The 22,500-nt window shown below is 43.7% G+C and overlaps 1 protein-coding gene across 1 annotated transcript in view; it reads right to left on the minus strand.

Moving 5' to 3' along the window:
* Positions 1–22,500, minus strand: part of LOC125025599 (dynein axonemal heavy chain 3-like) — an 89,780-nt gene that overhangs the window by 1,377 nt on the left and 65,903 nt on the right. The window contains exons 49-62 of the mRNA XM_047613623.1: positions 9,726–9,865; positions 9,253–9,427; positions 8,927–9,069; positions 8,244–8,307; positions 7,691–7,898; positions 7,147–7,397; positions 6,552–6,715; positions 5,167–5,326; positions 4,777–4,962; positions 4,083–4,291; positions 3,381–3,534; positions 1,953–2,159; positions 1,821–1,901; positions 1,336–1,497 (exon numbers count right to left, since the gene is read on the minus strand). Coding sequence (XP_047469579.1) covers positions 1,336–1,497; positions 1,821–1,901; positions 1,953–2,159; positions 3,381–3,534; positions 4,083–4,291; positions 4,777–4,962; positions 5,167–5,326; positions 6,552–6,715; positions 7,147–7,397; positions 7,691–7,898; positions 8,244–8,307; positions 8,927–9,069; positions 9,253–9,427; positions 9,726–9,865 — 2,304 coding nt within the window. The remainder of the gene's footprint in view (positions 1–1,335; positions 1,498–1,820; positions 1,902–1,952; positions 2,160–3,380; positions 3,535–4,082; positions 4,292–4,776; positions 4,963–5,166; positions 5,327–6,551; positions 6,716–7,146; positions 7,398–7,690; positions 7,899–8,243; positions 8,308–8,926; positions 9,070–9,252; positions 9,428–9,725; positions 9,866–22,500) is intronic.

Below are 22,500 nucleotides of genomic sequence, written 5' to 3' on the forward strand. Positions count from 1 at the left end.
AACTGGCAACTCACCGGATTCTGGAGTGTGTCGATTCGCCTTTCCTCCCTCTTTTTTATTATTTCTAATTGTGTATTTTAATTAGCTAACACTTAACAGTAATGTTAACACATTTCTTGAATTTGGAATCGTTAAAACTTCTGTAAAATATCTTTATTTTTTTTTTACATTTTATACTTATTCATTTATCTATTTATTTATTTTATTATTTTCAGAAAAAAATATCAGAGGGCGCGACAGTCTAGGGTGAGTTGCCAGTTCTTCCTTTTTTGAGATCAAATGGAGTACAGGTTTCTGGATAAGTTTTTCAAGTGAATATTTGATTGAATCTTTCTTTTAAAAAATCTACAAAAATATTTTCAACATATATTCCCAAGAAGCTCTTTGGATGAAATATATGGATGCATCTAGAATAAAATTATGTGTATAGGACATCTTGAGGTGTAGGCAGACTGATAAAACAACGTATAACACAGGGGATAGCAAAATTAACATCGAATAAACATTACATAGAACACACAGGGATCATTAAGTTAAAATTAAATGAAATCCCGTGGATGGGTCTCAATAGCGGTCCTCAGTTCCTCTTCGGTGCCAAGCCAAGGTGCCAGGGAGCACTAAACAAACATGACACAGTACACAAAAGGGCCATAATATCACCATGAAATAAAATCTTGGGGTGGAACATCACTGAAGGACCGAACTCTCATTATACAAACACCAATTATGCAGCAAAGGGACCGTACAAGAAACATGAAAATAGCGTACGTGGGAGCTATTAAATGAACGCTGAGCAAAACTTAAAAAGTATGAATGCTACGCTTGAGCCTGGGTCTTTTTCCCTCTTTTGTTGATTTACTTTACATATTTCCTGGAATATTCATGAAGTAATTAAAGCTGTGTGTTCTGTCTAATGTTTCCCAGCTTTAAAAAAAAAAAAAAAAATCGTCGTAGCTACTAGATATAAGTACTTTTTCTTCTTTCCTCATAGCTATCAAACATAGAGGAACGTTATCCTGGGTCTATATTATGAATCTTAACTACAGTGGTATTAATGAATTACCAAGCTGCATAGTACAGATAATCAGTTCCTTCTAACATGAAACAGATCCAGCTGTATAGCGTCGCACAAAATTCCCATTGTGAACGAAGCTTCGAAACTGTTACAGTTCAGCACGAAGTCCCGCCTTAAACGAAGCTTCGTAAGGCTCCGAACCCCATCAATGATTCTCGAGAAGAGTCCGAAACGCATTCGACAAGTGGCCTCGACGTTTCGAACCGAGACTGTACTCCATCCCATCAACAACTCACCCATGTATACATTCACCCACTCACCCATGTATACATTCCTTCATCCGCCTGTCGAGGAATGACCTGATAAATCACGTCGTCCTCTTTCTCGTCCTCTTGGCCGGCGTCCTTCGCGTCCTCTTGGGCTTCCTCTTCGCCCTCGCCGTCCTGTGCGCCGTCCGCCTGCTGCGCCTCCTTGTTCTCGGCCTGGAACGGGAAGCGTTCGGGGGATTTATTAATGCACTGTGGTAGGTAGAAGAGCTTTACTTACTCTTTCATTTGTCTGCCTATTTCATTTGTTTATTTATTTATCTACTTATTTCATTTATTTATTCATTCATTTATCTACCTATTTTATTTGTTCACTTATTTCTTTGTCGATATTTGTTTACAATGAGCAAAGCAGTAGCAATATTATGATGTAAATATAGTAAAAAAAAACAAGCAAAACAAAAATAAAAAAAATAAAACAATTATCCTCTCCCACTAAAAAAAGAAAGAAAAAAAAAGAAGCCCATCGATCATCTTACCGACGCCGCTCCTGCCCCGTCGTCGCCTTTCGCCTTTCCTTCTCCCTTTTCTCCTTTCCCTCCTCCCTTGCCGTCCTTCCCTCCTCCCTTCCCGCCCTTCCCTCCTCCCTTCCCGTCCTTCCCTCCTCCCTTCCCTCCTCCCTTCCCCCCTCCTCCTCCGCCGTCGCCTCCTTCGGCCTCCTCATCCTCCCCGAGCGATTCGTCTTCCCGGTCGGTGTCCGGAGGCTGACAAAGGCCCCTCAGCGACGGCGTTGGCAGCTGCTCGATCACCTCGGGCAGCTCCACGAAGTTCGGGCGGATGCACTCGCCGATGATGTCACTCACTTCTTTGTCCATCACCTTTGTGGGGGATTAAAGGGAGGGGGGTGAGAGGGGTGATTGGGGGGGGGGCTTAAAGAGGGGGGAGGGGTGGGGGTAGAGGTAGGGGGAGGGGGTTAAGTGGAGGGTAAATTGGAGGGTGGGAGAGAGAGGGAGGGGTGGTAAGAAAGAGGGAGGGAGGAAAGGAGGGAAAGAGAGGAGGAGCTGGAAGAATTAAAGGTGGGGAGAGGATGAGTGGAGGGGGAAATAAGAGAGGGAAGGGGGGAGGGGATAGTGAGGGGATCGAGTGAAAATGGTGTTAGGAGAGACGTGGGAGGGTTAAGGGTGGAAGGGTTAAGTGGACGGCGAGATACGAAGGAGGGGGAGGGAGGGTGGCAAGGGAAGGGTGAGCAAACCGAGGGGGGGGAGGGTAGAAAAGGGAGATACGGGGGAAAATAGAAGTGCAGATGAGAGTGAGGGTAGAGGAAGGAGAAGGGAGGAGGGAGGGGGATAAAAAATTGGTAACGGAATTGAAAAAGTGCGGATATAAGGGAGGTAGAGAGAGAGGGAGGAGGGGAAAGATGTAACGTGGGAAAAGGTAGAGCGCTCGGTATAATAGGGAAAGGAAGATGATAAAGGAGGGGAGAGTAAGAGGGGTAGAGGAGATAGAGTGAATGATAAGAAAGGAAGAGGGATAGATAGAGGGCCTGAATAATGCGCTATATTTTTCTCATATATTCTGAAGAGGACTTTTGTCTTTATTAATATTATCCTATAAACTCTCTTACGGAAAAATATAAGAAAAATGCATAACAATTATCATCAGGTTTCTTTTGAATTCAAATTACATAACGCAAAATATATTAAATTAGTGTTATCATATCAAAATGTAGAAATTCACTTACTAGCAACACAAAACTACATATCTATTTACCATATGCAACACCTCTAATATCCCGAGTTGAAACGTAGTGCTTTATACTAGGAAACCCTTTTAAAGAGTTCTTTTATCTTAAACTGTGAGCTCCTTTACCTTAAACCTCTAGTGTATTTACTTTAAGCCAAAAGTTCCTTTCCCTTAAACCATGAATGAATTTACCTTTTAAACTCTGAAGTTATTTACCATAAAGCCCAAATTCCTTTACCTAAAACCCTGACCTCCTTTACCTTAAACCTTTAGTACATCTTCCCCCAAACACAAGTTCCTTCTACCCTAAAACCACAAGTACCTTTCCCTAAACCACCTAAACCCCTCCAATTTACCTTGAACTGGAAGTGAATTCTATCAATGGGGATTTTATGTTTCCTGGCGTAGTTCTGCCGTATCGCCGTCATGAACGTATAGGGGAAGAAGAGGCCCGAAAACCAGAAGATATCAGGTATGGCTTCCTCTATCCACCGCCGGAAGAATTTCAGTCTGGAAAAAAAAATCTGTCGGTTTTAAGATATTTGACGGTACTTTTTTATTTATTTATTTATGTTTTGTCAATTTACATCTCCATCGATATATCCATCTATCTCATGACTGTACAGCGTGAACGTGAAGACATTGAAATTTATGTTTATAGATGAAAGCTTAAACAAAATATTTAATAATGGACACGCTTACCCCATGACACCTTAATGAGGCGAAATGAGGAAAGGGAGGCGTCGAAATGAGGATGGGATTGATGAAGTTGAAGTGAAGTGAATGTCGAGATGAGATGCAGTGTCGAAGGAGGACTTGCTTCATGAGGTTGGAGAGAGCTGCAGTTAATGAAGGGGGAGAAGGGGGGAGGGGAGGGGGTAAGAAGAGGGGGTAGGGAGGGGGAGGGAGAGGAGGGGAATGACAAAATTCCCGATTTTTTTTGAAAGGCTTGGTAATTATAACCTTTCTTCCAGAGGGCTAATAGGTCTTTGATGCCAAAAAAAATGATAATGATAATGATGACGATGACGATGCCTTTAACTCCGCCCCCAGCCTACCTGTGAAGCAAATTACTGACGTAGGGAGCGATGCCCTTCCTGGAGGGGTACGAGCGGCTCTCCCAGGCGGCGGGGATCAGGCCCACCGCCAGGGAGTGGTACGTGCTCTCCACCTCGTCGGACATCAGGCTCTCCCCGCTCACGGCCTTCTTCACGGCCTTCAGGGAGCTCTTCAGCGTCGACAGGAGCCGGTTGTAGCGGAGGAGTTCCTGGGGGGGGGGGGGGGTTGAGAGATCTATAGATGGATGGATGGACAGATAAATTTGAATATAAGTAAATACACACATACATCTCTCTCTCTCTCTCTCTCTCTCTCTCTCTCTCTCTCTCTCTCTCTCTCTCTCTCTCTCTCTCTCTCTCTCTCTCTCTCTCTCTCTCTCTCTCTCGTTCTCTCTCTCTCTCTCTCTCTCTCTCTCTCTCTCTATATATATATATATATATATATATATATATATATATATATACACACACACACTCAAACATGTATATTATGATTTTATTATATGTATATATATATATATATATTCATACACACCATATATAGTACATACACAATCTGTTCATACTCCGTTCATCTTGCATCATGGGAATTCCTGACTTCCAATTCAAAACAATATTGATACCAAATTCAAAAACCAAGCAACAAAAAACAGTAAAACAGGTAAACAAAACCGCGAGGCGCCGCGCGACGCACCTGCTTGAGCACGGTGTTGAGCGACTGCCTGTAGCAGAGCGGGTGCCTGCGCTCGGCGAGGGCGAGGTCGAACTGCGGCGGGAGGCGCGACAGGATCTCGCACGCCAGGTCTAGCACCGTGGCCGCCGCGTCGCCGCCCGCAGGCCCGCTCAGGTGCGGCTCCAGGCTCAGCACGCCGCGGAACAGCTGCGGAGAGGTGGGCGGAGGAGGGGGTAAGAAAGGGAGAGGGGGGAGGGGAGGGAGTAAGAAAGGGGGAGAGGGAGGGGAAGGGAGAGGAGGGCGATGGGATAGATACACATAAACAGACTGACAGATAGATTGGCAGACAGGTAAATAAATACACAGTTAAATAGATAAACAAAAAATAATTCAAAGCGGCAGGCCACTCACCTGGTCCGTCTCCCTGTGGTCCTTGGCGAGGTCCGCGTTCTCGTGCAGGCCGAAGACCGCTGGCGGCGCGGACAGGGGGAGGCGGCTCACGTGGTCCACGTAGTCCTGCCAGCTCCCCGCCGACGGGGCACGGTACTCGTCCAGGGCGCTGATCCTGTAGCTGTTGGGGGAGGGAGGAAGGGAGGGAGGGAGAGAAGGAGGGAGGGAGGGAGGGAGGGAGGAGGGAGGGAGGGAATGAAGGAAGTAGGGAGGGAGGGAATGAAGGAAGGAGGGAGAGAGGGAGGAGGGAGGGAGGGAATGAAGGAAGGAGGGAGGGAATGAAGGAAGTAGGGAGGGAGGGAGGGAGTGAGTGAGTGAGTGAGTGAGTGAGTGAGTGAGTGAGTGAGTGAGTGAGTGAGTGAGTGAGTGAGTGAGTGAGTGAGTGAGTGAGTGAGGGAGGGAGGGAGGGAGTAAAAGATGGATAGAGGGAGGGAGGGAGGGAGGGAGGGAGTGAGGGAAGGAGGGAGGGAATGAAGGAAGTAGGGAGGGAGGGAGGAGGGAGGGAATGCAGGAGAAAGAGAGGGATTGAAGGAGGCAGGGAGGGAGGGAGGGAGGGAGGGAGGAAGGGAGAGAGGCAGGGAGGGAGGGAGGGAGCGAGGGAGGGCGACAGTTGTCATGATATGGACTGACTTTTTCTTTTCTTTGTTTCGATTATTTCAATCTTCTAATCTTGTGATAACGTGCACAAATGAAGATATATGTATTTTCATTACTGTTCTTATTTATTCCTCAACCTACAATCAAATCGGTTTAGACACGATTTCTATGGAAATAAAATCCTTATTGTGTGATTACATTTCCATATTCGAAGCCATAATAATAAACAAACAGATAAATATATGAAAACAAAGATAAGTGGATATAATAAGGAAATTCCACAGAAATATAAATGAATAAAACAAATAAATTAAATAAATACATGAATGGATGAACAAATAAACAAATACACAAAAAGGTAAGCAAACAAATAAACAAAGACATAAACAAACACAAATATAAAAGATAAACAAACAAATAAAACTATAAACAAACAAATATAAAAGATAAACAAACAAAAAATAAACAAAAAGAAAACAAACAAACAAAAAGATAAACAAATAAACAAATAGATATGCAAATTAAGAAAAAGATAAACAAATAAACAAAAAGATATGCAAATTAAGAAAAAGATAAACAAATAAAAAAATATATAAAAATAACAAAATATATAAACAAACAAAAAGATAAACATATAAACAAATAAACAAAAAGATAAACAAACAAACAAAAAGATAAACAAATAAAAAGAAAAGCAAACAAACAAACAATCGACCAAACAAGCAACAACAAGCGCCTCCCCCCCGTACTCCTCTTCATCGATGATTTCCTGATTGTAGAAGCCGGCGAGGAGGCACACGAGGAGGCGACGGTCGCGGGAGTCGGTCACGCGCCCGCCGTAGTTGCACTCGCCCGTCAGGTATGTGAGGGCCTCGAAGGGCGGCGCCTCCTCCGCGTTGGCACTCAGCATCATCTGGAGGGCGAGAGGGAGGCTTGTGGGTGTGTGGGGGTGGGGGAGGCGGAGGGGTTCGATTAAGGATATATATGTATTGAATCTGGATTGGGTGATGGGGTTCGTACATATATATGTGTGTATGTGGAAAGACATTTAAATTTGTGTAAGCAGATTGATGCAGATACGTGCAGAGGGAGGGAGGGAGTCGATCGATCGATCGATCGAGAGCGAGAGAGAGAGAGAGAGAGAGAGAGAGAGAGAGAGAGAGAGAGAGAGAGAGAGAGAGAGAGAGAGAGAGAGAGAGAGAGAGAGAGAGAGAAAGAGAGAAATACAGACAGACAGAGAAAGCAAACAAACGGACACACACACGCACCCAAACACTTCACCCCCCCCCCCCCCCACACACACACAAACACACTCATCCCCCCTCCCATCTGCCCCTTCCTCACCTGCAGCTGCCTCACGCTGATCCTGAGATCGGACTCATTAAACTCATACGGGACGTTCCAGCCGAGGGGACCGAACTTCCTGCGTTCCTGGATGAGCGCGTGGAAGAAGCAGAGGCCGAACAGCAGGCGATGAAACTGCTTCTGCTTGGGGCACGACTCGAAGAAGGCTGGGTCGTTAATGGGGTCGCTGTGGTACGATTTGAGGAGGTTGGCGCGGAGGCTTCGAGGCGGTTCGTTGGTCATCTTGATGCCTTGGGGGGAAGGGTCAGAGGTCAAAAGTCGAAGGGTAACGGCTGAATGTACTTGTGAACTTGGCAAACAATCTGAATAACCGTGGAATTTGGTGGTAGGACAAATAAAAGTAAAAGTGAAAAAGAACGTATCTTTATCTATGGTTGTGTATAGACTACCACAACTACTAAAAATATAAATTCTTTCACATAATAATTTCGTGAGTTTAGCCTTCACTAAATGCTACTCGCTTGCATTCGTGAATTCTCAAACTCAACCACACTTAATCCCCTTAGCGTTTCCTCCCACGCACCTTCCTGGAGCAGCGAGAGAGGGAAGGACGGCGAAGGGTAACTCGTGAGCCACAGACGGAAGCTGGGATGAGTGGATTCCGCGGTGAGGATGCTGGCGCAGATCATCTCCAGACGCAGCATCCACGAGTCGGCCAGATGACAGTTCTGCAGCACGACCCACCAGCCCAGCTCAGCCCCGCTCTGGATGATTCCCTCTGCCACCGCGCCCTGGAATGAGGGGAGAGAAGGTAAAGGGCGTTTGAATTAAAGGGATACAAGTTCATGTCATCATATGTATGAAAGTTTAATTGAACTGTCTAGGAGTGTCAGAGTTAACATGCATGTACATACACACAAACAGATACACATACACACACGCACACACACACACACACACACACACACACACACACACAAACGCATAACACACATACCCCCCACAAACATACCCACCCCAGAACACACACCAGGACTCTGCTTTATATTTAATACATGAAATGAGTTGGAAGATATTCTTCTACCGATCACACAAAGATTCCTGGAAATATATATGTAATAATCTTCCATACTTACCTGACCTTGGCCGAGTGAAATGACCTGAAGACTCTCTTCGTTAACCTCTTTCTCCTCAGCAAACCTGCGGATGAAGAGGAATTTCCTTTTCTTGTGAATATTACGAAAGTTTTGCTTTACGCCAACTTGATATGACATTGTCATTTATTATTGATGCTGTACTTCGGTCTAGTCAATTTCTTTATTGACATATCTATACTACAGATGTTTGTTCTTTTATTTATTAAATAAACATTCTTTGTTTGTTTCGCTTTAAGAAATAAAGATATCTAAACTGTATTTCGGACGTCCGCACCATCTAATAAATTAATACCATTTAAAGATACGTATCAAAATTATGATCTTCGAAAAGAACATCACATCCCAAACGCTCTTTAGCCATTCAAATGTCTAATTTCAATAAATCTATAAATAAATAAATTAATTAATTGATAACAAAAAATGGATAAATAGCTAATGAGCTAAATGCAATAAACAAACTATTAAATGATAAATAGATAAAGGATAAATGATAAAAAAGATAAAGGATAAATGATAAATAGATAAATGATAAAAGATAAATAGATAAATTATAAAAGATAAATAGATAAACTGATTAACAAACAAAAAACACAAATGAATAAAGAAAACACAGAAATATAAGCAAATGAAGGAACAGACAAACGAAACCCTCCTCCAACGACCTGTAGAGTGCAGTGAGCGGGTCGGTGCCTGGCGACAGAAGGAAGATGAGCGGCGTCTGGCAGGTAGAGTCATCATAGGACGACGAAATACTGAAGGGAGGCGGCGACAGGTACTCCTCACCCAGCTGGTTCGCGATGAGGTCCTGCCACACAAGAGTCAAAAACAATAGTGTAAAGAAAAAGAGAAAACAAACAACAGTGTGTAAAGGACAAGTATCATAACAAATATTGTGTAAAGGACAAGAGTCAAAAAAATATTGTATAATGGCTTTGCATTACACTGCTGCCTTTATTCCTTTTTATTCACCAACTAAAACAAAACCGACCTGGATAGCTAGTGTCACTTTATCAGGGCGCAGACACTTGACAAGAGCAACCCTTGGAAGCCCCTGGAGCTCGTGGAAGGGCGCGGGCAGAGGAGCTCGATGTGGCGCAGGGGAGTTGTACACTTCCTCCCACGCACACGAATGCTCGGCTATGTGGTCATGCACGCCCGACAGACTGGTGAAAGATATTGTTTAGGTTTATAGGATTAGTGTCTGAAAGAGCGATTCAATTATGGTCGATAGTTGTATTTCATTGTTAGATCATTATATTGCTGTCTGGAGCGGTGCTCGATGTTACTTGGGTGTCTATTGTTATTTGCAAGTTAAATCTTCATTTCTTCAAGAAAGTCAGACAGTTTACATTAACAACCAGAAGCGCGGTCAAACTGGATAAATGCAAGTAATAATCATACATGTATGAACATTTCTTTGTTTAAAAATCAAGAGACAGACAGACGAAGAGATATACGCACCTTTCACACTGCCCTGCCTGGAACAACTGCGCCCAGGCCTTCTGCGTGAGCCAGGGCGAAGGCGGTGCCCCCTGGGGGTTCATTAGCAAGCCTCTGCCTCCTCGCAGTAAGAATTTCCACACGTCCTCAGCCATTTTGTTCTGCAATGGCCGCATAGAAGTATACATAAATATATACAACACACTCACACACACACACACCTATATATAATATATATATATATATATATATATATGTAAACACACACACACATAGTTCACACAAGGTCAATTAATGTAAGGTTTATGCTAGTTCTGACTCAGTTAATTGTTACCGTAAAGAAAAGTGAAGCAACGAAACCGTAGAGTTTATGGAATTACCTGCATGAAAACTCTACGGGTTCACCACTTCACGTTTCATTTACGGCTGAAGTTTCAGTCTGTAATTCAGTGGATAGCCCCACTGAATCCATTGCCTTACAACGGGCGGGTGCTGAAGGTGGTGATCCTGATGCCCAGGAAGGAAGTGACGGCTTCACTTTAGTGAAGTCGAAAACTAAGAAAAAAAAGCTCAACAATGCCGGTAAGAGACCACTGGCACCAAAAAGTGAATATTTTCGCCTCGCTTTCCCTGAAAGTACCACGAAAAACGATAAACTGAAATGGCTACAGAACCTCGGCAACGACTCTCGGGCCCAGGGGGGTACCCCCCTCGACCTTGTGCGAGGAGACACTCTCTCCTCGCCGTATGTGTACGTCGCTCGCTCTCAGCGAAAATATGTTGACGACCTTATTAAAGGATCAATTGGAGGTATTATCTTCAAACTTTGTGATGAGCCCAAGAAGCAAGAGAAATATGACGAATACCTTGTGACCCACTACAACAAGGATTTTGATCTTGAACATGCGTATGCACTCGAAGGAGTTCATAAGGCCATACGAGTGCACAAAGACAAGAAACCACTCAACCGTATACGAATCATATGGAAAGGAGAGCAACCCCCTCCCAGTACATACCACTTCTTTGGGAAGTACATACCCGCCAGCCACGTGAGGCCGTGGAGGGCATCCTCCGTCATCTGTTATAACTGCATGGAAAGTGGCCATGTAGCTAAATACTGCAAGGGCAAGGCGCGCTGCGCAGAATGTGGAGAACAACATACTGCCAAGGAGTGTCCTCGCAGTGCAGCAGAAGAGAGTAATGCAGAAGCAGCAGCTTTTGTCCCATCCTGCTTCAGGTGTGGGACGACAGGTGTGAATGCCTGGCACTGGGGGTGCAAGGGCCTCCCTGCCCTGGCCCCTCCCCCCCCACCCCCTGTGGTCCCAGCACCGACCGCGAGTGACCAGCGCGACCGTCCCAACCCAACCAGCGGACAGGGTGCCGGGGAAGCGCCTGCCCGTGCCCTGTGTGACGTCACCAACCGCAGAGATTTCCCGCGGCTGCCGGCGAGTGGGGGTGCAGAGGTCGCCGAACTACGCGAAATGTTTGCGCAACTGGCGGAGAAGGTGAACAAGATTATGTTGATCCTCACAGAGGGTGACTCGGGCGTCAAAGCTGCCTTACTCTCTGAATTAAAGACCACGCCCCCCCTCCCTCCCCGGGAGCCAGCCGAGGCAGCCGTCCCTCACCCTCAGGCAGGGATGACCGCAGGCCAGGCGGGGGAATCCCCCGCACAACCATGTGACAGAAGTGACGTCACGCCAGCTGACCAAGGCGACATAAAAGTGCTTGAACTTTTAAAGGAAATAAAAGTTCTGAAAGAACAAAACACTTACTTAATTAATGAAATGGAAAAAAATAAAAGTGATTGTCAGTGCCGTGATACTCGTGTTACCATTAGTGCTAAACAAACGAACGAGGAGAACCGATGTCAGACCGCCAGTGCTGATAACCAGAGTGGGCGTGTCAGCGCTGACAGCCGCCACGAACAATATCAGGATCCCTGTAACATCGGGTCCAGTGACGCAACCAGCCCCCCAGGTGCACCTAGCACAGCAACCGGAGGGACTGTGCTGAGAAGTGGAACAAAGCTAAGATCAAATGTTTGAAATGGTTAAAAGTATTTTTATGTTTAAGACTACCATCTGTAATGAAATCCACAATCATAAAGCTATATGTTTATGTGAATCTATAATTTGTAATATTAGAGGATATAACAGCATGAGGTACAGATTGCCTAATAGAACACTACTCACTTATGGATAAACGGACAATCAAATTTATATCATGGAATATGCGTAGTATAAAGCCTAGGCTGAATGACCTAGAGTTTTATATCCGTAAATATAATACTGATGTTATTTGCGTGCAAGAACCTTTTGCTGCTGCTGCTAAGATGAAAATAGCACCTGCAATTCAGGGATACTATTCATATGTGAATACAGCCATGACTGGATTGTTGACATATGTGAAGGTAGCACTGCCACATAAGTTAGTTAAAAAATCCGAGAACACTGATGTTCAATTTCATCATTTAAAAATTCAGACTGCCACTGGCTATTTTTCACTGTATAATGTATATGCCAGATACTCCAAATTTCTGGCTAGTTCTCTCCCCAATTTTCACAACCAAAGCACGTTATGTATGGGCGACTTCAATGCAAGGCATCCACACTTTGGAGACAACCAACGTAATAGTAATGGGGAAGAATTCAAACATTTTATCAATAGTAGATCACTGACAGTATATGACACAGAAGCAGAGACTCATTTGGGAGGTGGCAGATTAGACTATGTATTTGGCAAAAATTTAGTTCATGGTAATGTCTGTACTTCACTGGTGCGAGAGTTAGTTAGTGACCACTTTGCAATACGAACAGATTATACTGTAGACACCAATTCAGCCACTAGATCACCTAGGCTCCGAATAATTATCCCACCGGGCCTGGAGCATCACTTCAAGGCACGGGTCTATGACTGGTATAACACCTATGAAGTAACATCTGTTGAGAAATTTTCTCAGGATCTAATCAAAGTTGTCACTGACTACTATGACACTTGGGTCTGTTCAAGAAAACTCTCAAAGAAAAAGAGGCCCCAGACCTCCCATGCACCGAGGTGGATCAATGACCCAATTCTGGCTAAGGAATATATACGGGTTCAGGAGCTTGCTAATTGCTATAAAGATAATAAGACGACAGATAATCTTCTGCAGTTTATGAAAGCCACCAAGGAATCCAGAGATTTAAAAACTCAGATTCGTAGTAAATACTGGGAACAATTTCTGCAAAGTATCAATAGTCAAACTTCTATAGCTGACGTATGGAGAAAAATTAATAGACTGACAGGTAAAGCCCTCACAACACCGCAGTTCCACAGTCCACAGGAACAGGCTAATATGCTGCTAGAGCAGTGGGCAGGAAATTCTCAAGTACACTCACTTCCACAAGGGATAAAAAATCAGCTCAACAAGTCGAAAATAGATAGAAATTTCAATATAGCAATAGCATGTGCTGCTATTGACCCCTCCGACTTTGTCGAAATAACTGAGTGGGAACTAAGCAATGCCCTTCTGAAAGGTAAGGCAACCGCCCCTGGCGAGGACGGCATTACTTACAGCGTCCTTCGTCACATTGCTCAGGTACCAGGCAACCCACTTTTACATCTGTATAGACTCAGCCTATCACAAGGAATCCTCCCAAGCTCCTGGACTAAAAACTTAATCATTCCTATACCCAAACCCAATACTGATAAATACAGACCCATTTCCTTGACCTCCTGTCTGTGCAAAGTACTTGAGAGAATAATTCTGAACAGGCTCATGTATCGCATAAATGCTAAGTTATCCTCCAGACTGTATGGATTTCTCCCAGGGCGTAGCAGTCAGCACTGTTTTGCAGAGTACTTAACAAACTCAAACCCAGGCATGCAAACCGTATTTCTTGATCTTAAATCTGCTTTTGATATTGCAAACAGGGAAATTATCCTTGAGCAACTAGCTAGCTTTGGTATTCAGGGAAAACTGTTAACATGGATTCAAATGTATCTGTCGAATCGATCGGCTCAGGTTCTCTTCAGGGGCATTAAAAGTACTCATGCAAAAGTATTTGAACTCGGCACACCTCAGGGAGGCGTACTTAGTCCCATGCTATTTAATATCCTAATGCATAGATTACTGGGCGATATACCACTTGCAGGCAATGACTCCATTATTTGCTATGCCGATGACATTTGTATTAAATCCTCATCCGAGGAGAGAATGCAAGAGATTCTAGATATACTTTCTGCAAGGGCTACTGAGTGTGGCTTGATAATTTCATCTGAAAAAACAAAGGCACTTAACCCACAGACAATCCCTCTGCCAAGGTTTCATATAGATGACGTTGAGCTAGATCTCTGCCATCAATACAAATACCTTGGGGTGATTGTTAATGATTCAGAGTTCATTAAAAACCTGAAGAAAAGGCTGTGGGAGCGACTGAAGCCACTTAAGACACTTGTCGGCAAAGACCATGGTATTAATGTCAATATTGCGAGAATCTTTTACTTGTCATACATAAGGTCGGTCATAGATTACCATGCGCTGCACCTAGTATTGTTCAAGGAATCAGAGTTGACTAGTCTAGAAAGTGTCCAAAATGAAGCCATGAGGATCATTCTTGGTGCCCCTAGAACAACAAGGATTGTGAATATGAGAACAGAACTTAATTTGCCTTCTGTTTATGAAAGAATATTATACATAAATACCACATTTAGTGTCAAATCAATTAGAGAACCCCTCCATTGTACAGAGTTCCAAAGACAACTAAAACACAGAATAGAAGAGCTAACTTTGAATAACAACACCGATTCATACTCAAATTCATGGTTACAAGTGACGTGTAAACACTTAGCTCAGCTGAACATTCCCATAACTAAGACCCTACATGGACGTTCTGTACCACCGTGGAAAATGTCGGACCTAAGTGTATATTATACGACTGCCCCCAAAAAAGACAGTGCCCCCCCTGCTATACTTAAACAGTATGCACTTGCAAGTATAAATGAGCATCTAGACACTCTTTCCAATGTATATGAATGCTACACTGACGGGTCCTTGCAGTCTGGGTGCAGAGCAGGATGCGCTTCTGTTGTATATAAAAACAATATTTTGCAGCACCAGGATTGTAGGAGGGTTCATGACTGGGCTAGCACTATGCAAACCGAGTTGGCAGGAATACTCATGGCCACCGAATTTCTATTGAAACAAGGCTCAGGGGTCATTTTCTGCGATTCACAGAGTGCTCTCCAGGCTCTGAACACTCTAGACAAAGGTGCGGGAAATATTGCAAATGACATCAGGATAAACGTGTATCGTGCAAAAGAACGAGGCCATAATATACGTTTTGTGTGGATTCCATCGCATGTTGGAATCCCTAGGCATGATCATGCTGATCGCCTAGCAAAGTCAGCATGTGACAAACAAAGTGTGGACATAGATCTTGGGATACCTCTTTCTAGGATTTTCTACATCATTAAAGCCTCCTTCAGAGAGGACTTGACTGAGTTGATTAATTCTCAGCGCCCTGAAAGCTGTAGCATAAAGCACTATGACCGGTTTAGGCAAGATTCCTTCATCTATGGTTTATATAAAACAAGAACAAGACAGTGTGATGTTGTGACTGCAAGAATCAGGCTTGGGTATAGATTGTATTGGCAGGTCAGTACAGTTTGTAATGTCGAAGAAACTAAGTGTAAACTGTGTAATGAAGAATATAAGCGAACACTTGTACATTATATCTCAGAGTGCCATGTGATACAGCCTTTCAGGCCACCTAGCATGAGGTACGGAGAACTATGTAACTACTTCATATCATCTGATGCCCTAGAAGATATACTTATGTTGTATCCTAAATTTGGAATGTAGTATCACATAACCGAATATAAAATGTATTAATGCTTTCCCACGCCCAAGCTATATGCCGGCGTGGCAGATGAGTGGATAAAGGACTGTGCAATTGTTCCTTTCCTTAAACTGATATAAGTACTCATAGCAATGTTATAGGCTAAAATTCAAATGTAACACTATGTAATGTTATGACCATGCATTAAATGTACCACAGCTTGCCCACGCCTGTGCAGTTAGCCAGGGTGGTAAATAAAGAACTAAACTAAACTAATTCTTCACTCTGTACACACCGTGACCTCATACGGAGAGGTCGTGTGGTGCCCGTGCTCCGGTGCCCTTGCCCCATATACACGAATATCTGGTATCATATATGAGGAAGTTGTACAAGGGGTTCATGAATTCTTGGTGCTCATATAACCCGCAAGTCAGTGACATGAGATCAGTGCTGTGATAATAGTTATGTTTGTACAGAAATTTGAAATAATTTCTCTACCGAGTGCCAAGGACTGCCGGAGTAACCGTTAGAGCTGAGTGCCCCGTTGTCCCGAGCGCTATATATCACCTGTCACGAGGCGGGCGAGCCGGGCGGGCCAGGCGCGGCGGTCACGCGGTCACCCCCACGATGGGGGGACACCGCAATGTAAACACTGAGGGGGAGGACTCGGTGGATAACTGTCCCTCCCCTCCCGCGACTGAAGTTTCAGTCTGTAATTCAGTGGATAGCCCCACTGAATCCATTGCCTTGCAACGGGCGGGTGCTGAAGGTGGTGATCCTGATGCCCAGGAAGGAAGTGACGGCTTCACTTTAGTGAAGTCGAAAACTAAGAAAAAAAAGCTCAACAATGCCGGTAAGAGACCACTGGCACCAAAAAGTGAATATTTTCGCCTCGCTTTCCCTGAAAGTACCACGAAAAACGATAAACTGAAATGGCTACAGAACCTCGGCAACGACTCTCGGGCCCAGGGGGGTACCCCCCTCGACCTTGTGCGAGGAGACACTCTCTCCTCGCCGTATGTGTACGTCGCTCGCTCTCAGCGAAAATATGTTGACGACCTTATTAAAGGATCAATTGGAGGTATTATCTTCAAACTTTGTGATGAGCCCAAGAAGCAAGAGAAATATGACGAATACCTTGTGACCCACTACAACAAGGATTTTGATCTTGAACATGCGTATGCACTCGAAGGAGTTCATAAGGCCATACGAGTGCACAAAGACAAGAAACCACTCAACCGTATACGAATCATATGGAAAGGAGAGCAACCCCCTCCCAGTACATACCACTTCTTTGGGAAGTACATACCCGCCAGCCACGTGAGGCCGTGGAGGGCACCCACCGTCATCTGTTATAACTGCATGGAAAGTGGCCATGTAGCTAAATACTGCAAGGGCAAGGCGCGCTGCGCAGAATGTGGAGAACAACATATTGCCAGGGAGTGTCCTCGCAGTGCAGCAGAAGAGAGTAATGCAGAAGCACCAGCTTTTGTCCCATCCTGCTTCAGGTGTGGGATGACAGGTGTTAATGCCTGGCACTGGGGATGCAAGGGCCTCCCTGCCCTGGCCCCTCCCCCCCCACCCCCTGTGGTCCCAGCACCGACCGCGAGAGACCAGCGCGACCCTCCCAACCCAACCAGCGGACAGGGTGCCGGGGAAGCGCCTGCCCGTGCCCTGTGTGACGTCATCAACCGCAGAGATTTCCCGCGGCTGCCGGCGAGTGGGGGTGCAGAGGTCGCCGAACTACGCGAAATGTTTGCGCAACTGGCGGAGAAGGTGAACAAGATGATGTTGATCCTCACAGAGGGTGACTCGGGCGTCAAAGCTGCCTTACTCTCTGAATTAAAGACCACGCCCCCCCTCCCTCCCCGGGAGCCAGCCGAGGCAGCCGTCCCTCACCCTCAGGCAGGGATGACCGCAGGCCAGGCGGGGGAATCCCCCGCACAACCATGTGACAGAAGTGACGTCACGCCAGCTGACCAAGGCGACATAAAAGTGCTTGAACTTTTAAAGGAAATAAAAGTTCTGAAAGAACAAAACACTTACTTAATTAATGAAATGGAAAAAAATAAAAGTGATTGTCAGTGCCGTGATACTCGTGTTACCATTAGTGCTAAACAAACGAACGAGGAGAACCGATGTCAGACCGCCAGTGCTGATAACCAGAGTGGGCGTGTCAGCGCTGACAGCCGCCACGAACAATATCAGGATCCCTGTGACATCGGGTCCAGTGACGCAACCAGCCCCCCAGGTGCACAGCAACCGGAGGGACTGTGCTGAGAAGTGGAACAAAGCTAAGATCAAATGTTTGAAATGGTTAAAAGTACTTTTATGTTTAAGACTACCATCTGTAATGAAATCCACAATCATAAAGCTATATGTTTATGTGAATCTATAATTTGTAATATTAGAGGATATAACAGCATGAGGTACAGATTGCCTAATAGAACACTACTCACTTATGGATAAACGGACAATCAAATTTATATCATGGAATATGCGTAGTATAAAGCCTAGGCTGAATGACTTAGAGTTTTATATCCGTAAATATAATACTGATGTTATTTGCGTGCAAGAACCTTTTGCTGCTGCTGCTAAGATGAAAATAGCACCTGCAATTCAGGGATACTATTCATATGTGAATACAGCCATGACTGGATTGTTGACATATGTGAAGGTAGCACTGCCACATAAATTAGTTAAAAAATCCGAGAACACTGATGTTCAATTTCATCATTTAAAAATTCAGACTGCCACTGGCTATTTTTCACTGTATAATGTATATGCCAGATACTCCAAATTTCTGGCTAGTTCTCTCCCCAATTTTCACAACCAAAGCACGTTATGTATGGGCGACTTCAATGCAAGGCATCCACACTTTGGAGACAACCAACGTAATAGTAATGGGGAAGAATTCAAACATTTTATCAATAGTAGATCACTGACAGTATATGACACAGAAGCAGAGACTCATTTGGGAGGTGGCAGATTAGACTATGTATTTGGCAAAAATTTAGTTCATGGTAATGTCTGTACTTCACTGGTGCGAGAGTTAGTTAGTGACCACTTTGCAATACGAACAGATTATACTGTAGACACCAATTCAGCGACTAGATCACCTAGGCTCCGAATAATTATCCCACCGGGCCTGGAGCATCACTTCAAGGCACGGGTCTATGACTGGTATAACACCTATGAAGTAACATCTGTTGAGAAATTTTCTCAGGATCTAATCAAAGTTGTCACTGACTACTATGACACTTGGGTCTGTTCAAGAAAACTCTCAAAGAAAAAGAGGCCCCAGACCTCCCATGCACCGAGGTGGATCAATGACCCAATTCTGGCAAAGGAATATATACGGGTTCAGGAGCTTGCTAATTGCTATAAAGATAATAAGACGACAGATAATCTTCTGCAGTTTATGAAAGCCACCAAGGTATTCAGAGATTTAAAAACTCAGATTCGTAGTAAATACTGGGAACAATTTCTGCAAAGTATCAATAGTCAAACTTCTATAGCGGACGTATGGAGAAAAATTAATAGACTGACAGGTAAAGCCCTCACAACACCGCAGTTCCACAGTCCACAGGAACAGGCTAATATGCTGCTAGAGCAGTGGGCAGGAAATTCTCAAGTACACTCACTTCCACAAGGGATAAAAAATCAGCTCAACAAGTCGAAAATAGATAGAAATTTCAATATAGCAATAGCATGTGCTGCTATTGACCCCTCCGACTTTGTCGAAATAACCGAGTGGGAACTGAGCAATGCCCTTCTGAAAGGTAAGGCAACCGCCCCTGGCGAGGACGGCATTACTTACAGCGTCCTTCGTCACATTGCTCAGGTACCAGGCAACCCACTTTTACATCTGTATAGACTCAGCCTATCACAAGGAATCCTCCCAAGCTCCTGGACTAAAAGCTTAATCATTCCTATACCCAAACCCAATACTGATAAATACAGACCCATTTCCTTGACCTCCTGTCTGTGCAAAGTACTTGAGAGAATAATTCTGAACAGGCTCATGTATCGCATAAATGCTAAGTTATCCTCCAGACTGTATGGATTTCTCCCAGGGCGTAGCAGTCAGCACTGTTTTGCAGAGTACTTAACAAACTCAAACCCAGGCATGCAAACCGTATTTCTTGATCTTAAATCTGCTTTTGATATTGCAAACTGTTAACATGGATTCAAATGTATCTGTCGAATCGATCGGCTCAGGTTCTCTTCAGGGGCATTAAAAGTACTCATACAAAAGTATTTGAACTCGGCACACCTCAGGGAGGCGTACTTAGTCCCATGCTATTTAATATCCTAATGCATAGATTACTGGGCGATATACCACTTGCAGGCAATGACTCCATTATTTGCTATGCCGATGACATTTGTATTAAATCCTCATCCGAGGAGAGAATGCAAGAGATTCTAGATATACTTTCTGCAAGGGCTACTGAGTGTGGCTTGATAATTTCATCTGAAAAAACAAAGGCACTTAACCCACAGACAATCCCTCTGCCAAGGTTTCATATAGATGACGTTGAGCTAGATCTCTGCCATCAATACAAATACCTTGGGGTGATTGTTAATGATTCAGAGTTCATTAGAAACCTGAAGAAAAGGCTGTGGGAGCGACTGAAGCCACTTAAGACACTTGTCGGCAAAGACCATGGTATTAATGTCAATATTGCGAGAATCTTTTACTTGTCATATATAAGGTCGGTCATAGATTACCATGCGTTGCACCTAGTATTGTTCAAGGAATCAGAGTTGACTAGTCTAGAAAGTGTCCAAAATGAAGCCATGAGGATCATTCTTGGTGCCCCTAGAACAACAAGGATTGTGAATATGAGAACAGAACTTAATTTGCCTTCTGTTTATGAAAGAATATTATACATAAATACCACATTTAGTGTCAAATCAATTAGAGAACCCCTCCATTGTACAGAGTTCCAAAGACAACTAAAACACAGAATAGAAGAGCTAACTTTGAATAACAACACCGATTCATACTCAAATTCATGGTTACAAGTGACGTGTAAACACTTAGCTCAGCTGAACATTCCCATAACTAAGACCCTACATGGACGTTCTGTACCACCGTGGAAAATGTCGGACCTAAGTGTATATTACACGACTGCCCCCAAAAAAGACAGTGCCCCCCCTGCTATACTTAAACAGTATGCACTTGCAAGTATAAATGAGCATCTAGACACTCTTTCCAATGTATATGAATGCTACACTGACGGATCCTTGCAGTCTGGGTGCAGAGCAGGATGCGCTTTTGTTGTATATAAAAACAATATTTTGCAGCACCAGGATTGTAGGAGGGTTCATGACTGGGCTAGCACTATGCAAACCGAGTTGGCAGGAATACTCATGGCCACCGAATTTCTATTGAATCAAGGCTCAGGGGTCATTTTCTGCGATTCACAGAGTGCTCTCCAGGCTCTGAACACTCTAGACAAAGGTGCGGGAAATATTGCAAATGACATCAGGATAAACGTGTATCGTGCAAAAGAACGAGGCCATAATATACGTTTTGTGTGGATTCCATCGCATGTTGGAATCCCTAGGCATGATCATGCTGATCGCCTAGCAAAGTCAGCATGTGACAAACAAAGTGTGGACATAGATCTTGGGATACCTCTTTCTAGGATTTTCTACATCATTAAAGCCTCCTTCAGAGAGGACTTGACTGAGTTGATTAATTCTCAGCGCCCTGAAAGCTGTAGCATAAAGCACTATGACCGGTTTAGGCAAGATTCCTTCATCTATGGTTTATATAAAACAAGAACAAGACAGTGTGATGTTGTGACTGCAAGAATCAGGCTTGGGTATAGATTGTATTGGCAGGTCAGTACAGTTTGTAATGTCGAAGAAACTAAGTGTAAACTGTGTAATGAAGAATATAAGCGAACACTTGTACATTATATCTCAGAGTGCCATGTGATACAGCCTTTCAGGCCACCTAGCATGAGGTACGGAGAACTATGTAACTACTTCATATCATCTGATGCCCTAGAAGATATACTTATGTTGTATCCTAAATTTGGAATGTAGTATCACATAACCGAATATAAAATGTATTAATGCTTTCCCACGCCCAAGCTATATGCCGGCGTGGCAGATGAGTGGATAAAGGACTGTGCAATTGTTCCTTTCCTTAAACTGATATATATATTGGGAAGTACTCATAGCAATGTTATAGGCTAAAATTCAAATGTAACACTATGTAATGTTATGACCATGCATTAAATGTACCACAGCTTGCCCACGCCTGTGCAGTTAGCCAGGGTGGTAAATAAAGGACTAAACTAAACTAAAATTCTTCACTCTCCATGATCCGGTGTAATTCCGTTTTGTAGGTTACAATAGCAAAACAAATGGAAATTGATGAAGTGGCTCTGAAATAATTTTAATTTATTTAAAATCTACGGGGTTCGTTACTTCATTTTCTCATCTAATTTCGGTGTATCCTATCACAAACCAAATAATTTCGAAACATTCACACCCGCATACTCGCGGACGTGTTTGTGATCTTGCGCGTATGTGTTTTTGCGCCTGTGTGTAAGTGTATATGTTTATGCTTAAATATATACTTGTAAGAATGGGCTTATGTTAAGAAGATAGTGTTATGCCGAGTCTGATTTTGTTTGCAGTTAATGCAAAGTGGCAAAATATGTGGGAGTAAAGTAAAAAGAAATCATGGCTTTTCATTTACTTTACAAGCAAACATAAGCAAGTTTGTCTTCTCCGACTATAAACATTTCGATATAAATATATGGGCGTGCATTCAAACACATAATACACATCTGTGTTTCTTGAAATTATATTTTTTACGTCAAATAAAGAATCCAAGGTTTTATTGTTGCATCTAACTCTGCGGCTTCGGTAACTATTTTTTATTGACAATCAATCAATTTATCTATCCATCTATCTTTCTATATATTTATCTATCTATACATCTATCTATC

Source organism: Penaeus chinensis, chromosome 5, assembly GCF_019202785.1.
Source record: "Penaeus chinensis breed Huanghai No. 1 chromosome 5, ASM1920278v2, whole genome shotgun sequence".
NCBI lineage: Eukaryota > Metazoa > Arthropoda > Malacostraca > Decapoda > Penaeidae > Penaeus > Penaeus chinensis.